General features: G+C 41.0%; 1 protein-coding gene across 1 annotated transcript in view; it reads right to left on the reverse strand.

Moving 5' to 3' along the window:
- Nucleotides 1–219: 219 nt before the first annotated feature.
- DSCAM (DS cell adhesion molecule) overlaps nt 220–18,391 on the reverse strand; it is a 470,381-nt gene continuing 452,209 nt past the window's right edge. The window contains exon 33 of the mRNA XM_056328736.1: nt 220–1,167. Within this exon, the coding sequence (XP_056184711.1) occupies nt 827–1,167 (341 nt within the window). The 3' untranslated portion in view covers nt 220–826. The remainder of the gene's footprint in view (nt 1,168–18,391) is intronic.

An 18,391-nucleotide genomic window follows, 5' to 3' on the forward strand; every position in this document is an offset into this window, starting at 1 on the left:
TCCAGAGCACTCGGGACTTGTGTCGTTCTGGGTCTTTGCCCCATGGTAGTAAAAAAAGGTGTAGGTAAGTGAACCCCAGTTTTTTTCTAAAGGTATGACCCTCCTTTCCTTTTCTGCCCAAGGTACAAGAAGACGTTGTTCAGAGTGCTGTTCTGACATGGCTATTACACTTACGGAAAACCAAGTACAGCAGAAGGCAATGGAAGCAGACGTCACAAATAAAGGCAGAAGACCCTTTTATTTCGCATAGACAAAATGCAAAGAGTGTCTCATTAAATTAATATTAAAAAAAAAACCCAAACAAATCAACCCCCTCACTCCATTGACATCACTCATCCTAACTGACAACAAAAAACAATTAAGGACCCATTTTCTAATTTTAAAAAAAAAGTGCAAACATGACAAGACTTTTTGTTTTTTCCAAATCAATGCTCCTGCTGAACTCACAAATAGGGTGATTTTTTTTTTGTGATTTTTTCCCTTTTGATTCTTGTCTGATGGAACATCCAGTTAAAATGTTTTAGTTAAGTCTCCATGCACTTCGTAGAAAATCAGTAAAAACAAACGCTTGTGAAGATCAGAAAACTGGACTCTTTTACCCAAAAATTCAGATGTCCAGTCAGATGAAGCTCACACTCAGACAGAAAAAAAGCAAGAGAGTCTTTGCACTGTCTGTTGTTCATATTATTATTTTTTTTTGTCAAATATTTTGGCAATCTTCTTCTTTAATTATAAATATTGGAATTCAATAAAAAAAAGGTAGCTTTCATTGGATTTTTTTTTCAGTGTAAATATTTACAGCCACTGTCCAGCCATGCTCTTTTTGTTATACCAGGGTGTAAGATTTTGCGTAGGGATTGTTTCCTTTCAAGTGGCCCCGGGAGTCCAGCAGGGATTCTTGGGAGCTGCTCATTTTTGCTGCCTGTCCTAGCTCAGCTCCTTCTCGCTGAGGTAACGTTGCCACAGCACCAGGTTGCCATGACTGTACTTCTCTTGTGGAGGATGTCTCCATGGGTATCGGCTCCAGGACAGTGGGACGCTTCAAGGTTCGGCTTTTCTGCGGCTCCAAGCAGGCTTGCCCCAAACCCAGGTCTCTGCTCGTGCCCTGCACACCACGGTTCAATAAAAAATCCATCCTAAGGTAGGGTGGCAAATGCATGAGATCACCTGCAGAGGCAAAAGTGAAAAATAAGTCCTTACTTACGGTCATGTGCTGTGTTATGTTCACCTACTGGCTGGGGGAGTCAAGGTGCTGGATTTGGCCACCAAAGAGGAGTATCTGTAATCAATCCAGCTGCAGCACTTGTAGTTGATATATTGTTGGTCAGCCATTTACTATGCCATGATCTTACAGAGTCAAGAGTCAACAACCTCCTTCTGGGCAGACCCATAAGAATTCACTATTGATATTTGTTTTTATAATAGAATGACTATAATAAGAAGTGCTATGTCTTTTACAAGCACTCACAGCATGAAGAAGACAAAATGAAAAGACCAGGACGTTTTTCACAAAATCTTAACAGAAAAGGTCTCAGTTTTCATTTGTAAAAATGTGGAAAATGTGGAGGTGGTAGATTTCCTTTTCTTCTTTTCCATTTTAAATGAAACCCTTCACAATTGCAATTGATGACCCCCAGTCTAGAGTAGAATAACCAAATCATTTAAAATGGATGCATCAGTGGTTAGGCTATAGTTTTGAAGAGATTTCTGAATAAAACACAAGAAGATTCTTGTCCTAATATAGTGGCATTTACCTGCCATTGTGTTTAAATCAGTAATGATTTGTTTCCACTATGGCCATCAATATGCCACTGTTTTGAGCAAGAAAATGCATGGGGGCTGGCACCCTAGCTCTTGCATCAACCCTCCGTTCTGTTCTGTATTGTCAAGGAAACCCCTTACTCATTATTTCCCCTGATTCCTGGGCATTTCTATGTGAGCCTGGTGATGGCAGCCTACTCAGTCCAGAGGATTTGCCTTTGCAAAGCTACTGAATTCAAACAGGTGTCTTGGACCTTCTGCCTGGAATTAGGCAGGGGTGAATGTTACCTTTCATTTATCTTCACATGTATTAGACCTGCTACAGAAATTAGATTGGCTTATTTATTCTAGGCCTGCCTGTTAGGCATTCATAAAGGTACTTCAAGGAAATGAGAGGCAATCAGGGACATAATGACATTCCCTGCTGAAAGTATTTGATGGTGTAACCTCACATATATATGAAAAAAAAAAAGCACTGTTATGAGTGCACTGAAGAACAGTATTCCCCCCTCTTTACAGGCCTCTGCAGGTATATAGCTTCCTTTTCATGGCTCATATCAAAACCATAGTCTCTTCTATAGACAGTCATCTACACATGGGATGCATCCTGAATGTTTAAAATAGAAGACTCTTGCCACTACTACACCTCTGTCTACGTGAGCTATTTACAGCAGCAGAAATTAAGGCTGACCTGTGCCAGTGGCATAAACAATAGAACAGGAAAGCATTTCTTCATAATAAAACAATGTATAGCAATTTTGTTTTTCCTAACCAAGCTAAAAGCTGTCCAATGCTCTAAAATAAAACAGGTCCTTTGATTTCTCATGTAAATCAAGCCACTGCAAATCTTACCTAAAAGACTAACAGCATCTGCTCTATCCATAATTTCAGGTCACAGGGAGAGAATTGCCGAGAAGCTCCATTTGGACAGAATGACTGCTTTTTCCTACAGAAATCCCCCAGACACTGTCTGACACCATATGTTTTATTCTAGCTACATCTCCAACAGAGATGCATGGTACATAGTATTTAACCCCCACAGAATAAGATGTACGTATCTCAAGATGACATGCAATGCGGCAACATTTATGTAAGGTTGGAGAGAGAGGGGAGGTTTGTGCTTATAATCATACTGATTGCCACTTGAAAAATTAATTGTGGTAACGACAATTTGTTTTACTCATTTACCTTATTTTTCTACAGTACCTTTCATGCCAAACGCATTCTGTGTATGAGACCTATTTCAGCTGAGACAGCAGCGTACCTGCTGCTGGAGTAAAGTACATCAGGATACGGACACATGAACTGGCAGGCACAGGCAGGCACCCACTCGCTCCACTTAACTACAGGCATTGAACTGAGATGCCCATGGGTACGTCTATGCTGCCCAACAGCTTTGCTGACCCCTTGGTGCCCAGATCCCAATGCCCTGGACGCCCACACTGCATCCCATTACTTTGCTGCTGGGTTCCCTTTTGGACCAAGTCCTTCCAAAATGCAGTTGTGGGGGCAGTTTTCTTCAAAGACCATTCCCTGCGCGCTGCAGGGAGGATACAGCCTGGATGGGAAACGCTTGTATCACTTGCTCCCTGTGGCTGTATCTTTTGCAGCATTGCAGTATCCTAAATAAGGAGCTTTATCGCTACCCACTCCTCCCCATGGGGCAGAGACAAGAGTGTAGGAGCAAATGATGCTGCCCCCACATACCTGTCTCTGCCCGCTAACGAAGGTGGTGAGGGCCTTCGTTTGGCTGCCTCAGGTGTAGGTTATTACTGTCAGGGCCCCAGCGAAGGCGGGCAGTGAAGCACACTTCTGAGATTGCAAGAGTAGGCGTGAAAACTTTATGACTAACTATAATACCTAAGTATTATATTTCCCTCTCGTCAGAGGTGGGGAGAGATTGCTGGGGACAGAAGGCAGTTCCTCTCATGCTCCCACAGTTGCCCCCCATGTGAAATAGGGGTCCCTCAGCCCCAGCAGAAGAGGACCAGTTTTCTGCACTGCACCCCCATTCCTACTTCCCGCAAGAACAGGCCTTCTCCTGAAGATGTCTGTCACCCTTAACACCGGCAATGACAGCCTGCTGCCAGGTGGCACAATGCCCACTGCTTTATTAAGACCAGCCAGGTCATTTCACATGCCTTCTCTCTTACTACTGCATTTTCTGGTCGACTTTCCAGGAAGGAGCCGGTGTGGAGCAGAAGCTGGAGCATGGCTCATTGGCAGTCCCCCATGGTTGCCTCAGAGAGCCACTTCTGTATCTCAACACATTGCTACTTCTTGAGAGTGATGGACATGCATGAACTATAAAAAATACGAGTGTTGAACCTTATAGAGATGAAGCTGCTGTCTAGACATTTCTCATGTGTATTTAAGACCTTCAGTCTATGTAAAAAAATGCCTTTTTTTCCTCCCTAAATCTACATAAGAAAGCATAGTCAATAATCTGTGTAAACAATATGCAGTCATTTTACTGCAATTTTCTAAATGTCTGGGGGCGAAGTTCCAACAGGATTGCGGTAATGAGAAACCAGAGAGTGTAACTTGTTCTCCAAAGCTGGATACACAATGCACAATCTCTGACATGGCTTACACAGAGCACTCTATTTGATATGATGTACACATTTTCCTATCATAGAAAGTGCCACTGCTCCTTCTTATCTGCAAGAAGCATCTTTCCCTGCAACTGTTTATAAAACAAAGCAGATTATTAAAATAACTGGAAAAGAAAAATGTTGAGAATGGAACTTTTTCTTCTTTACTAGGATTGAAACAGTCTCATAGGATGAAAAAAGTCTTTCATTTATAAGCACTAATGTGTTTCTGACTTGAAAACACAGGCTTTGAAATGTAACCACAGGGGTTCACTTTGGCCTTTCCTACATCAGTTCTGAAGGTATTTATGAGAAGATTAAAAGCCTCTTGCCATAAATATAGAGCTACCTGGAAAGACTTTTGTTCTCATCCTTCTGGATACAACTGTGCAGGCATTTTTTTTTGTTTCTTCCTATTCAGCTGAATGATGATCTTTTTCAGGCAAAGCATTATGAAGTTTCAGGATGGTTCATTGCCTTTGATGCTCTAATTACCTCTTTTCAGCTGTGTATGTGCCTTATAAGTAATGAAAGCAAACCTTTCAAGTGCATGAACATGGCAAATGAGCATGTTAAATAATTCATGCATTCATGCAAAACTATAGTTTTCTGATGCATTTTTTAAAAAGAGAAATTTGCTGTATTTAGGAACATTGAGTTTGTACACAAACAGTAAACATCCAGTCAAATCTGAATGCAGCAATTTAAGCCAGAGCTACCTCAGTCTTTTTTTTCTGAGTGGCCAACCCTCTAATGAATTAAACCCTCTAATGAATTATTTAGTACAGTAAATTTAAGAAAATATTAGCTTCAATAAATATTTGTAAACAAGTGCTAAAAGTAACTTACTCTGATATTTACCATAAGCAACACATTCTACCAAAAAGGGAGCATTTATTTTTATTTATTATGATAGCCGTATACATTTTCTCATGAATCATAACTTCCACTAAAGCAAAAGCAATTTGCCTTCACAACACTCCAACACAGATACCCTCAATGATGATGATTTTCAAGTTTCAGTTCCCACGTGAAGGAAGCTCCATGCTATTTGAGACCTCATGTTAGAAAAGGTTATAAAGTAGGATTGGTGACTATGACAGGACATTTTATTTAACAAAGGTAGGATAAGACTGGGTGAACAAGGCATTCGCACAGCTTACTTCAACAGGCGAGTGGGTAAAAAAGTGCTTAAGGATGCACTTGGGATCAGAGATCATGCCAGAATTGAATTGTACCGCTTTGTTAGCACAGGTAAGGTGCCTAGCTGATGTAGTTATGTTGATTTGGGACCTTAGTATAAAACTCTTCATGACATTGTGCAGTGCTGGAGGGTGTTCAAGGGCCGGCAAAGACCACTATGCTGGGCATCTCTTGTCTTGTCCTGAATTTGGAAGGGGAAGCATTGATGGGATGTTGTGCTTTCCTTTGAAAGGAACCAAGGGTGACAGAGCTGCTGACAGATTTAAGTTCAGGTTTATGCTGATCAAAAAGTTTAGTGGGGTTTTCCAGCTCACTAGCACAGTAAATACATCAGTGAAGCCTTTGCCTATACAGGCTTCTTTTTAGGAAACAGACTTCCTTTAAGAAAAGCTTATGTTAGAAAAAAAGAAAGGGTAGAGGATTTGCAAGGCTAAGGTGAGAGGTCTGATGAAAAAAAGAGCACAAGTGATGTTCAGAGGTCTTTGTCACTTCCAAAACTGACACACCATTAAAAGCTAGCAGGCAAAGCTTTCTTAGCAGCAGCTTGATCTATAGCCAGACTGATAGCAGCAATAACATTTCTTACAATTTCTGCTGTCAGTGTTTGAAACCCTCTGGTGCTCCCTCACTGTCCATGTGTCCTGCACAGAACCTGCAGAGCAGTCTGCACTGTGCTGCAATCATTCCCACCCCAGCAGGCTAAGAGTCAGACCTTCAAGGCTTGCAGCACACTGTAACATCAGTTATACATACACTTAATGAGCAATAACACCAACTCTTTGGTTACCTTGATCCTGTGTCCTGCTCAGCCAAGCAGGGAGGTAAAGAGGATCAGTCCTGCACCTCCTTGCTTGGCTGATACAGGTCTCAGCGTTGTGGTGCCTCAGTGAAGAGCTCAGAACCGGCTCTGCCCTCCTGCCTGGTTAGCCAGGAAAAGTGACTGGCTGCAAATGGGAGCAAGGGGATCCTTTCCAGATGCAGAGTCATTCCTGCCCCAAAGTGGGGAGAGGAGCAGCTGGTGCCTCCCTTGACTCAGCACCCAGTTGAAGGGTTAGGTGGATACTTCTTGGAAACTTGGAGGATCATGGAATGAAGAGAATGAAAGCAGTAGGCGGGCTTTAGTTTATGCCTGTGTTTGTTACGATTTCCACTCCCCCAGGATATGTTCAGTGTGGAACTGCCTTTCCAATCTTCTTTGTTTTATAATTATTATTTTCTTGTAAATGTTGCATTAAAATGCCACAACTGAACAATAAAAAAATTCTGAAGGATGGTTTGAATAACAGGGCTCCAGTCTCCACAGCCAGCATTGATGGGTAATGGAAATGGAGGTGAAATTTCCCCACACAGATTACTGACTGCTGAAATGAATGGGAGCCGCACCTCACTCAGTCAACAGGAGCACACCATTAGCAAGTTCAGGAGCTCACAGGTTACTTCTAAGCCCACTTTTCCCACACAAAAACTAGATTTAATAATTCTGTAAGGTGATCCAGAATAAAAGGCAAAAGTTCCACGCACTCCCTTAGATTATGGTCTTGGTGAGCAGCCGAGCGGCAGAAGGGCAAAGGAAGGCGGGAGCATGCAGGGCACAGCTTTCTCCTTAACGAAGAAGCTGCTGGGAGAGCAGGCTCATGCTCTCACAGAGTAGCTTCAACCTCTACTTGGCTGCTCAAGAAAAATGATTGACGTGCTCAGCATTTGGGGGACACTTTTAAACCTGCTGAACGCAAAATGTAAACAAGGCCAAGGACGAGCCTGGATGCATTTCAGCTCCTAACCTGCCCTTCGTGGCTTTGTTTCATGCCATTACATCTTTTAGGCTTCTCACGGTGTTTCAGCAGATGACATAAAAGCATGTCTTTGCAGTTTATGTTTGTGATCACATAGATGGGAAACAGCTGAAACACTTTGGAAAAATATGCCAAGCTTCCCATTTCTACACAGAGAAATCAAAATTCCCTATCATCCCTGCAGGGCTGTGCTTTGTAACTGGTAAGTTTCAGTTTTCTTTCTCCATGAAAACTGCACCCTCATAGATAATTTGAGGATCTATAACACCTAGTTAAATGTTGCATGTTGTGGTCTGTTAAAACTGGCATTTTCATAAAAGCATTAAAAATACCAGATATGTTTCATGCAACAAAACAAAAGCAACAGCTGCTGTTGCCTACAATCATTGGAATTCTCTCTTAAGAAACACCAGAGTATCAGCAAAACTGTAGTTCAGGAGCCAAAATTGCTACTGGTATAAATCAGGGTAGCTATATTGACTTCAGGAAGACTATAAATTGATTTATACTTCCTGGAGATTAAGTTTAAGTGACTGAAAATGAGGATTCCAACTAATGTGGATCATTTTTCTGAACAGTGATTAATTTTTTTATTTAGATTTAAGCCTTCTAATTCCAAGAAAAAGTCCTTAATCAATGTGTCTTAATGCAAAAGCATGACTGCTATAGTTTAACCGAGATCATACATCTGTACTACATCAACATAACACACTGCACATCTGTCTAACTGAATGCCAGGAGACTTGATTATCGCATTATTACCTCCTCCTGAAAGGTCTAACAAAAGAGGAACTGAAGCATCTTTTTGATTTGTATTTCTCTAAGCAAAATTTTGGTCTCTCATATAGTGCTGCACTATTAAAAGACCTGTCAGATGCTTTGTATCTTTCAGAAGTAACTTTAAGGAGAACTGACATATTTTTAAGGGCCTCTGTGCTGCTGAGCTGGTGGTATAAGGAAGGAAAAACTGATTAATGCCAGGGGCCGAATAGATTTAGACCCTGTGGAGATGACAAGTGGATGTTAGCCTCACAGGGCCAGTGCACCTGCAGAACCGAGGCCTTTCTGTTAGGATTTAATGCAACTTCTAAGTTATAAAATCTTGTAAGAGGCCTCACCGTGTAAATCAATATGCACTCCAAAACTAAAGTCAGAAAAATTGTTAATAAATAATGAAATGATGATAGAAAAGTAAAGTGCGGGAGCTCTGCCTTTCCGTCACTTTGTCACGCAAGCTGCTTCATACATTTTTAAGGATGCCCTGAGACAGCCCTCTCCTGCCCACTGGCTGAGCTAGGAGAGCCACGCAGCAGCTCTTGCTCAGGTGCCTCCAGTCAGCAATGCTGGCGCTTTAAGACTTGTTTGCCAATCCTGGGTGCAGTGAACAGAAACTGTTCAATTATACATCACTTCAGTTGAGGGGTAACTCCGTTGTGACTCCATGGAAATTGGCATCCTTCACAGGTTTATTCCTGGGACATCTTGGGAGCCTAGCTTCAGCACAGAGGCGGGAGAGGTGAGGAGTTCAAACCATACTTGTGGTTCAGTGAAATCAGTGGAGGCCACTCTGTCAACCTCAACAGGCTCTGCACCATACCCGTGAACTCACAGCTAAATCTGACTGTGTCAAAGTGATGGGTGAGCATGACACTAACAGTTACCGGGAGGCCAGGCTTCAACAAGGAAACGAATGTAAGTGCAGCTGCTGCGCTGCTACTCTGCTGAAGATCTATTCATGGATGAGTTACTGTAACTCGGTCTCCACATGTCCATCAGTTTGAATCACCTGAGTGATGCTGATGAGGTGCACCGTTGCATTTTTGTTAATTAATCCACTAGGACCAGAAGTTCAGCTCTCACATTTAAATAAGGCATGCTGGCACGAAAAGTTGAACAATACTGAAATACTTCCGCATGTACATACAGCTGTGCTTTAAAGGCCAGCATATAAAGAAGCCTCTACATGGATGGCAAAGACTATCACTATGGTCAGATTAAGAATGTACTGTTAAAACAAAAGTTTGTTTCTCTAGTGATACCCATTTCTACTTTGCTTTCAAAAGATAGCACAAGCGTGGCCTTTCTTGCAAGTAAGGTTTGGTTTACATTTTTCGATGCCATAGTCTCTCTGTTCTCCTACAGATCTCCGATTACATTCAGGTCCTCTTGGCACAGAGGAAGCCAGCAGAGCCTGCTGTATGAGAAGTCCGTTAAAGCACTAACAGCTGTAGATGACCTCAAGGACCTTAAAGCAAGGCTAGATCAGTTCTTGCCTATATGGAAACAACTGCTTCTGGTTACCCTGGGCAGACATGCAAAAATCACATAAACTGTTTCTCAACACTATTAAGGTGAAATGCTTCGACATTTTCAAAATTAAAATGGCATGAGCAGGCAAAACCTAATTTTTGTAGAAGTGAGGTTTAAGATAGGGATTCTTAACTGCTCTACAAATCTATTATTTTAATTGAAGTGGACACAGCATCTTTGGTTTGATATGGAACATTTGCTGGTAGTTTTAGAAATTTAATATTGCATTTATGACTGTAAGCGCATAAAAGCAGCTGAAAATTTACTGATAAATGTAATCCTTGCTTTAGGCATAAAACTCTCCACTAACTACAGTTGAATACATTGCCTCCAAACCTACAGAAAACATGGGTAGTCTATTTTAATAGTTGCATCTTATGAAAAAAAAATAACAACAAAAAACCACAAAGCAAATAATCAGCTTTAGAAAAACAAAATTAAATTCAATTTTTTCAAAAATATCACTTTTAGTAAGAAAGACTTTGTAATAAGAAGATAGGAAATACGCATTCTTGAAAGGGTGTTTCCCTTAACATGCAATTTTTAATCTAGAAGAAAGGAAAAAAGCACCAATAGTATTTATCACAAACCAGCACAGTTTTAGACACTGTACTTTTCCAAAGCCAATGTTAATTTTCAAATAAAAAAAGCAAATAAATTAGCAACGGGAAAAGATAATTATGCTGCCACACACTCCTTACAGAGTTCTTAAGGAACTGGTGCCAGTTATTTCTTCTAATTAAAAACAAAACAAAACAAAAACAAAAACAACCAAAAACAAAACAAAAAACAAAACCCCAAAAATCTTCCTAACACCACTGATCCATAGATGATAGTTGTAAAAAAAATTAAATTACCTTTATCATCAATTAATCTTCCAGACATCTTATACACTACCTAAGATGGAATCTTCACATTAAATTTGCACAGAAACTTTGTATTTGTGATCAAACAGCTGCCCAGCTTAACGTCATGATTCACACAAATGATAGTTTTCCTTTCTGATCTCAGAGTATTTTAGCTTCTGACATGAGCCTGTTTCTAGGTTCATTTTTGTTGTACTGGCAAGTTAAAAAACTTGCAATATGAACCTTCCTCTCTGTAAATCCACCAGAAAAATAATGCAAGCCAGTGATTTCAAGTATGTGGTCACGTCAAATTACATGCGGAATTAAATGTATTTCACCCCTGTAGAACATTCAGCTTTTCACAGCAGCAGAAGAAAAAGCTCCTGATTCTCCACAGAAATAAACCCTGAGACAGGATAAAGGCAATTTACTTTCATCACCAATGTGCCTTTTCTATGATAAGAAGCCAATGGCACAGTCTGTCTCTTTGTGATCTGTTCCTAGTTTTCCGACAGAGCAATAGAAAATAAAAAGGTGGTGTTCCAGGCACAGGAGTATTTAATATGGAAATATTAAAGACGCTCATCTAGGGGAGCAATTTCAGAATATGTCACATATGTTTAAGTAAGTATACATACAAGTAAGTTAACATACATTTTAAGAGTATTTACTACAGTTAAGAACATGGAAAAGAAGGGTTTTTTCCCACTTACGACTGTTCTGCCTGTCTTGCTGTTTTCCCACCAGCCTGTTATTTGTGCCTGGTCTCCAGCTATGGAGTCAGGATGGCAACTTCTTTGTTCTACATACACTCTATATATGCAGTATGTATACACATATATATTTATATATGTTTATTCTATTGTATTTGAAACCAGATAGTGCAAGTGTAGAACTAAAAAAAGAAAATGATCCCTATGTTAGCCTTTTCGTAATTTGCTGTGACATTTCTGAACAAAACGAGGTCAAGCATAGATTCCCCCGTATATTCAAGAAATTCAGTTTTGGTTCTGGAAACTGTGGAACTGTACAATTCCATTTTCAGTCAATGCAGATTAATACAATTGGCATGGGAAAAGGAGGCAAAAGGTGAACTTGACGCTCTAAGTCAAGAGTCCCAGCCATTACTGAATCCCCAGTGGCCAAATTTCTATTGGATTCAGTTACTGCTACAGCTTACAGAGCGCTGTCAGCAACTTTTCAATACAAATAGACTATCTAAATAGACTCCATCACTATGTTGCACTTGTCTGCATCGAGTAAAGGAGGGAAATAACTCCTACAACCTTCAACTCATAGATCAGTGGAAAAGAGTTCACAACTCCTCATCTCGGGTTACAGGGCTGACATTGGAAATACACTGTGCTTTCTATTAGTGCATGGTTAGCATTTTTCTTACCACGCTAAGCAGCTTATTTTTAGCTGTGGTGACTGAATACTGGAAAAGAAGAGTTGTTTCTTGACATGGGTATTTAAAATAATGTTTATGCACTGCAGATAATATCCAGACTTATTTTAAGGGACCTTTGTAAATAGTTAGTTGATAAAGTACTTGCATTCTGTAGATTAAGTCTTGTCTACAAGCTAAGACTTTGCCGTTCAAGTCAGCAGGATTAGTCAAAGCAGCAAGAAATTTGTAAATTGGGTCAAGAATGCTAATTAAAGCATCCTGAATACTGAAAGAACTTGCTCATTCAGCAAAGCTGGAGAGGTTAGACCAGTGTTCTTTTCTAGTAAATATGCGGTAGGCTTGGTGCTAGACTCAGGCTGCTTGACTCAGGTGCCTGACACAGACCAAAGAAGTACCCATACTTGCTTACTGAGAGCTTGACTGACAGTAGGCCTGTCCTGTCCTCAGGATGCTTCCAGAAGGCGGTGGTGGCTGGCCACATCTCCTCCTTTGGGACACAGAGGTCAAGCAGGAAGGCTGGCAGACAGAGGATGGAGCTCTGCCCTTGCACATCAACCAAAAGCCCAAGGGCAGCAGGAGGAAAATGCTTCCAGTGGAGCGAGGGCTTAGAAAACTGGTGCTCCTGCTTTGTGCCAGCATAAGGACCAAGGAAAGCACTCAGATTCCCTGTGGAGGAATGGGATGTTCTTGCCATCTTTGTGGCTGTGAAGTCAGTATCTGGAAGATCTTTTTCTCAGAGTCTGCCTGGCTGTGACTGCCTTTTCTCCCCACCCACATGCAGGTTTCTTTCCAAGCTGGGTTTTTTTTTTTTCATCATCTGGGAGTTTGTAGAGGAGGTTCTGAGACACAAAATCTTGTGATGTTTTAAATGCATTTCAAAATCTCCTAGTCTGATATACCCAGTGAATGATATCTCTTCTCTGGAAGTGTACCTAAGATGCACTGAGTCCTTCTGGGTTTATATATTAATGTGATCTCCAAACAAGCTAGGAAGCGGGACTGTCAAAATGAGCCTGCACTGTTTTATGACATCAGGCAGACAAGTTTCTACCTGGTCCGGGTCAAGATAACCCTTAAGGATAATGTCATATATTTGAAGAAGTTCTTTTTAGGGCTAATTATCAACAGAGAAAAATATAATATGGGGTCTGAGTTTGGCAGTTCCCCTACGAAAAGGAGGTTTCTGCAAATAGCAAGAGACCTGATGAAAACTTTCTAGGTATCCCTGTTCAAGCACTGGTCAGATATTACTTCTTCCAAGAATAAATTACATTGCCAGAGGACACAAGTAAGTGGTCTGTCCACAAAAAAGACATAATAGCACTTGGAAAGCACAGAAATATCAAAATATTTCCCAGTTAATAGCTGTTCTTTTCTCAAGCATAATAATTTAGGAGTAAAGACAGGAAAAAAAAACCAAGAGGCTTCTTGGCTGAGGTTATTAGCAAGATTTAAAATTATAATAACAGGAATATATTTTTAAACTGCTACTGCAATGTTTATTGCAGTTAAGAATAATTGTTATGATAACCTAATTTGTGGTTAACATTTTTAAAACAGAGAAGATAAAGATTATTATAAAACTTTCCCAACCTCTACAATTGTCTTCCACTTTTTTACGTTACAGTCTCTTTGATGGCACAGTGGGAGGTAGAAAGAGAGTATATTTCTTCCCAGTTTCTGTCCCACCCAGTTTCTGAATGCAAGATTTGAATGACAACTTTGGAGGATGAAGGACTGAGTCATTTGTCAACCTCTCAGGAAAACTTTGGGAAATTTCTGAATATTAATATGAAAAAGTGCCTCAGTTTTGATCTGGAAGAACCTAGTATACTGTTGAGATGATTGCCCAGTATGCCTATTCCTTGAGGCCCTGATCTCACTAACCAAACTTGCAGTTAGTGACAGATGCGGGGAGGAGAACAGCAATCATAATCCCAAACTTCTGGGAGTTTTGCTGTTGGGGAAGATGCAATGCTAACGATGTACTGACATCACTTTTATACCATGAAGAATATTAACACTGCACAGCGATTAGGAAATGAAGGCCCACTTTTCTAAAGGATGTGACTTACCCCACATGTTTAAATTACTGCTGTGATATGTCTATTGGTTCCATTTTCTCTTGCCTCCTGGGACACATTACTATTCTGATGGCTTACTGAGAAATGTCACCATCTGCAGTGGGGCAGCTTGAAAGCCAGGGAGGGTTAGGTCTGCCAGCTCTGTGAAGTCCACCAAAACCCATGTGGACTCTGCATCCAGTCTTTCATTTGTTTGGAACCTGTGCAGAAGCTGTTGTTAAGCAGCAATTTTAGTTTGTTTTGTGGTTTAGAATATGTTATTGTAAAAGGAAATATAATGATGTTACTGTTGATGCTGAAGTAAAATCTACAAATAATCTCATCTTCTTCCAAAAATCTGTCTATGGATTTGTAAAGATCAGAACGCAAGGATGCATAAGACAGGCTTTGAAAACACTGAATGTAGGAATTAACTAAAAAAAATAATCTTACTTTCCTGTTCCATTTCCTGTAGCTATGTCTTTTTAGAAGTTTAAGAAAAATGTGATTCCTTAAATAATTTTTATTGAAGACTCTTTAATAACACTTTCTCTATATACTTGGAAGTTTTGGCCTGGTATCAGGACAACGATGCAGAAAACATTTACAGATGCTTGTACAGACAACTAGAAGTAGCTTCATGTCTAAGAAAAATGACTGATATTCAAGGATCATCTCCAAGCTCAATGAGTAGAAATTCAGGCTAAAATGCCAGGAGGCCTGTGTGGATGAACGAGTTGCTCCTGTCAAAACTCAGACGCAAAGAGGAAGTACACAGAGGGTGGAAGCAGGCACAGGTAACCTGGAGGGAATACAGAGACACTGTCCCAGCGTGCAGAAATGTGGTTAGGAAAGTCATAGCCCAACTAGAATTGAATCTGTCCAGGGATGTCAAAGACAATGAGAAAGGCTTCTGTAAGTATCCAGGTGACAGAAGAAAGGCCAGGAAAATGTGGCCCCACCGGTGAATGAAGCAGGGAACCTAGTGACACAGGACATGGAATAGGCTGAGGTACTGAATGCCTTATTTATCTCAGTCTTTACCAGCAAGACCAGCCTTCAGGAATCCCAGGTACAAGAAATCAGTGGAAGAGTATGCAGCAAGGAAGACTTACCCTTGGTGGACAAGGATCAGGCCAGGGAATACTTAAGCAAACTGGACATAATGGAAGCCATAGGCTTTGATGGAATGCTCCTGTAAGTGTTTGGGAACTGGCAGATGTCATTGTGAGGCCACTCTCAAAAATCTCTGATTTATCATGGTGATTGGGAGAAAAGCCTGAAGACTGGAATAAATCAGATGTCACTCCTATCTTCAAGAAAGTAAAGAACGAGGACCCAGGAAGCTATAAGTCATTCAACCTCATCTCCATCCCTGGAAAAAGGTGATGGAGCAGCTAATCCTGGAAACCATTTCCAGGCACAGGAAGAACAAAAAGGTGACGAGGAGCAGTCAGCATGGATTCACCAAGGGGAAGTCATGCTTGACCAACCTGATAACCTTCTGTGATGAAATTACTGGCTTGGTAGATGAGTGGAAGTCAGCGGATATTGTCTACCTTGACTTCACTAAGGCTTTTGACATCGTCTCCTGTAAGATCCTCATGGAAAAGCTGATGAATTATGGGCTGGAAAAGCAGACAGTGAGGGGGATTGAAAACCAGCTAACAGCCAGGTCTAGGAGATAGTGATTAGGGAAACAAAGTTTAGGTGAAGGTCAGTAACTAGTGGTTTACCCCAGGGGTCAATACTAGGTCCGATCCTGTTTAAGACCTTCAGTATTGATCTGGATGATGAGACAGAGTGCATCTTCAGCAAGTTTGCTGATAACATAGAGCTGGGAGATGTGGATGATACACCAGTGTCATGCTGCCATCCAGAGGAGCCTTCCTAGGCTGGAGAAACGGGACAACACAAGCCTCGTGCAGATCAACAAGAGGAAACGCAAAGTCCTGCACCTGTGGATGAACAACCCAACATCAGTACATGCTGGGGATCCCCCACCTTGAAAACAGATTTTCAGAAAAGGCCCTGGGGGTCTGGTGGACATCAAGTTGAACATGAAGCAGCGATGTGCCATTATGACAAATAAGGCCAGCTGTTAACCTGGCTTGCCATAGGAGTGTTGACAGCAGGTCAAGGGAGGTGATGCTTCCCTCAGCACTGGTGAGGCCCCACATGGAGTCCTGTGTCCAGATCTGGGCTCACCAGTACAACAGAGATGTGGAGCTACTGGAAAGAGCCCAGCTAAGGGCCACTAAGATGATTAAGGGACTGGAGCATCTCTCCTATGAGAAAGGCTGAGAGATCTGGAACTGTTCAGCCTGGAGAAGTGAAGGCTCAGGCGGGATCTCATCAATGTATGTTAATACCTGAAGAGAGAGTGCAAAGACAGAGGTAAGACTTTTCAGTGGTGCTCAGTGACAGAACCAGAGGCAATGGGCACAAACTGAGGCTCACAGGAGGCTCTGTCTGAACATTAGGAGACATTTATTTACTGTGAGGGTGACTGAGCTCTGGCACCCAGCATGGTTGTGGAGTTTGGATCCTTGGAGACACTCAAACCCCTACTGGACATGGTCCTGGACAACCTTCTATAGGTGGCCCTGCTTGAGTAGGTGGGGTTAGACCAAATGACCAAGGGACCTTCCAACCTCAAACATTCTGTGATTCTGTGATGGAATAACTTCAGCTGAAATGTACAGATGTCTACAACAGTGTAATACATTTGGCAGTATGAATGGTGAAAGAATAACCATGCCAAATATCCAGATCATTCTGAAGTCCTGGTGCATGCCTCAGATGCAGTATGCCAAAATCACTTTATTTCCTTATTTACTATTTTCTGTGACATTATGTACGATTATGATTGCTCTATTTTTGTTAAAAAAAAAAAAATCATTATTCTTTCATGGCCAAATCCTTGCATTTTTAGCTCCCATGTCTAAGCTGACTTCATGAAACTGTTTCTTGTTTCTGTAAACTAAATGCCAGGAAAAAGGTGTAGAAATCCAGTAGACAGAGGCAGTTCTGACTGCTGACCTGAGTGTTTATCTGCAGCACCAGCTGACTGGAAGGGAAAAGGTCTATCAGAAGACTTAGAAGGCTAGAATATAAGGCAATCAACTATCATGCATTACTAATTGCAGAGTTAAGAGTTGTACGTAATGTGTAGAAGTTCTGAAAAGACAGTTCTAATTCATAGTTATAGTGCTAGAAATGACCAATTACTAAGCTTGCCTAGACATCTGATGAGCCATCTAAATATAATTCAAGTTGATGAAGTGATCAAATGTTTTGGTTCAATTTCTGAATGGAAAGGGTGTAGAAGTTGGGAATGTCACAGCAGGTTGATGTCAGCCCCCAGGGTACAAGTCACTGAATCCTGATTACCCTTTTTCCTCCTCCACCAAAAAAGAATTCAGGTTCCCTACTCCTAATCATTAACTATCTCAATTCGGAGCAACCTGAGGTCTCAAATGCTGCGTGCTGGACAAAGCAGGTGGCTGGATCAGCAGGCTTGACTATACAGGTACAAAAGAATTCTATGAGATGCTCAGGAAAAGCAAGGGAACAGTGGCATGAGTTGGGATGCCCTCAGAAACTCACAGGAAGGTCTTCTGAAGCAAAGCCTCATGTGGTCTAACATTTTGCTTGCTCATACCAAACAGTTATGGTAGCATGAAGCTAAGAAATAAGTGTGGTAATAGCTCAGTCAGTTATGACTGACAAAGTCTTCACCAGTAAATTCCATCATTACTTTTCTTGAGTAAAGTTGCAGCTTTGCCATGGGGTAGATTAGTTTCAGAATATCCCATTTATAAAAATAACTTGTTCTTACAGTCTTTCTGAGACTGTCTTGTAATTGCTGGGGATTATTTTGAAAAACAAATACTACATATTACAGACTCTAAACCTTTTATTGCATACAGGCAGCTTGAAAAGTGAGATCAGAAATTAGGAAGGAGGAGGCATAAGTTCTGGAAAGTGACATTGCACAAGAAAGAGACTGTGTTAGGGGAGAAGAAAAGCAAAGCACATGAAACCAGGTAAAAGTTAGCTTGAATGGAAAGACCGACTTCAAGGAAGAATAAAGATGTGCTAAAGAAGCACAGCCAGTGTTTCATCTCAGATGTTCTCATCTACTTAATCTAAACACCTTAACTTTTTAATTCTTTCTCCATTTCCCAAATGCAGAATTACTTTGATTAATTGTATTTGAGTTATTAATTACTTCTGCAGAGCTTCTGAAGTGGTGGGTGAAAGAAGGGTGATGGCCAGTAAGTCCTTCCTCACTGATGTGAGCACTAAAAATATTAGTCCGTCTGTTCTACCCATATGTTTTGTTTAAAGCCCTTCATAAAGTAACCTTTAATAACACATCATTCAATATTTATGGGCCAACATT

This window comes from Falco biarmicus, chromosome 2, assembly GCF_023638135.1.
Source record: "Falco biarmicus isolate bFalBia1 chromosome 2, bFalBia1.pri, whole genome shotgun sequence".
Lineage (NCBI taxonomy): Eukaryota > Metazoa > Chordata > Aves > Falconiformes > Falconidae > Falco > Falco biarmicus.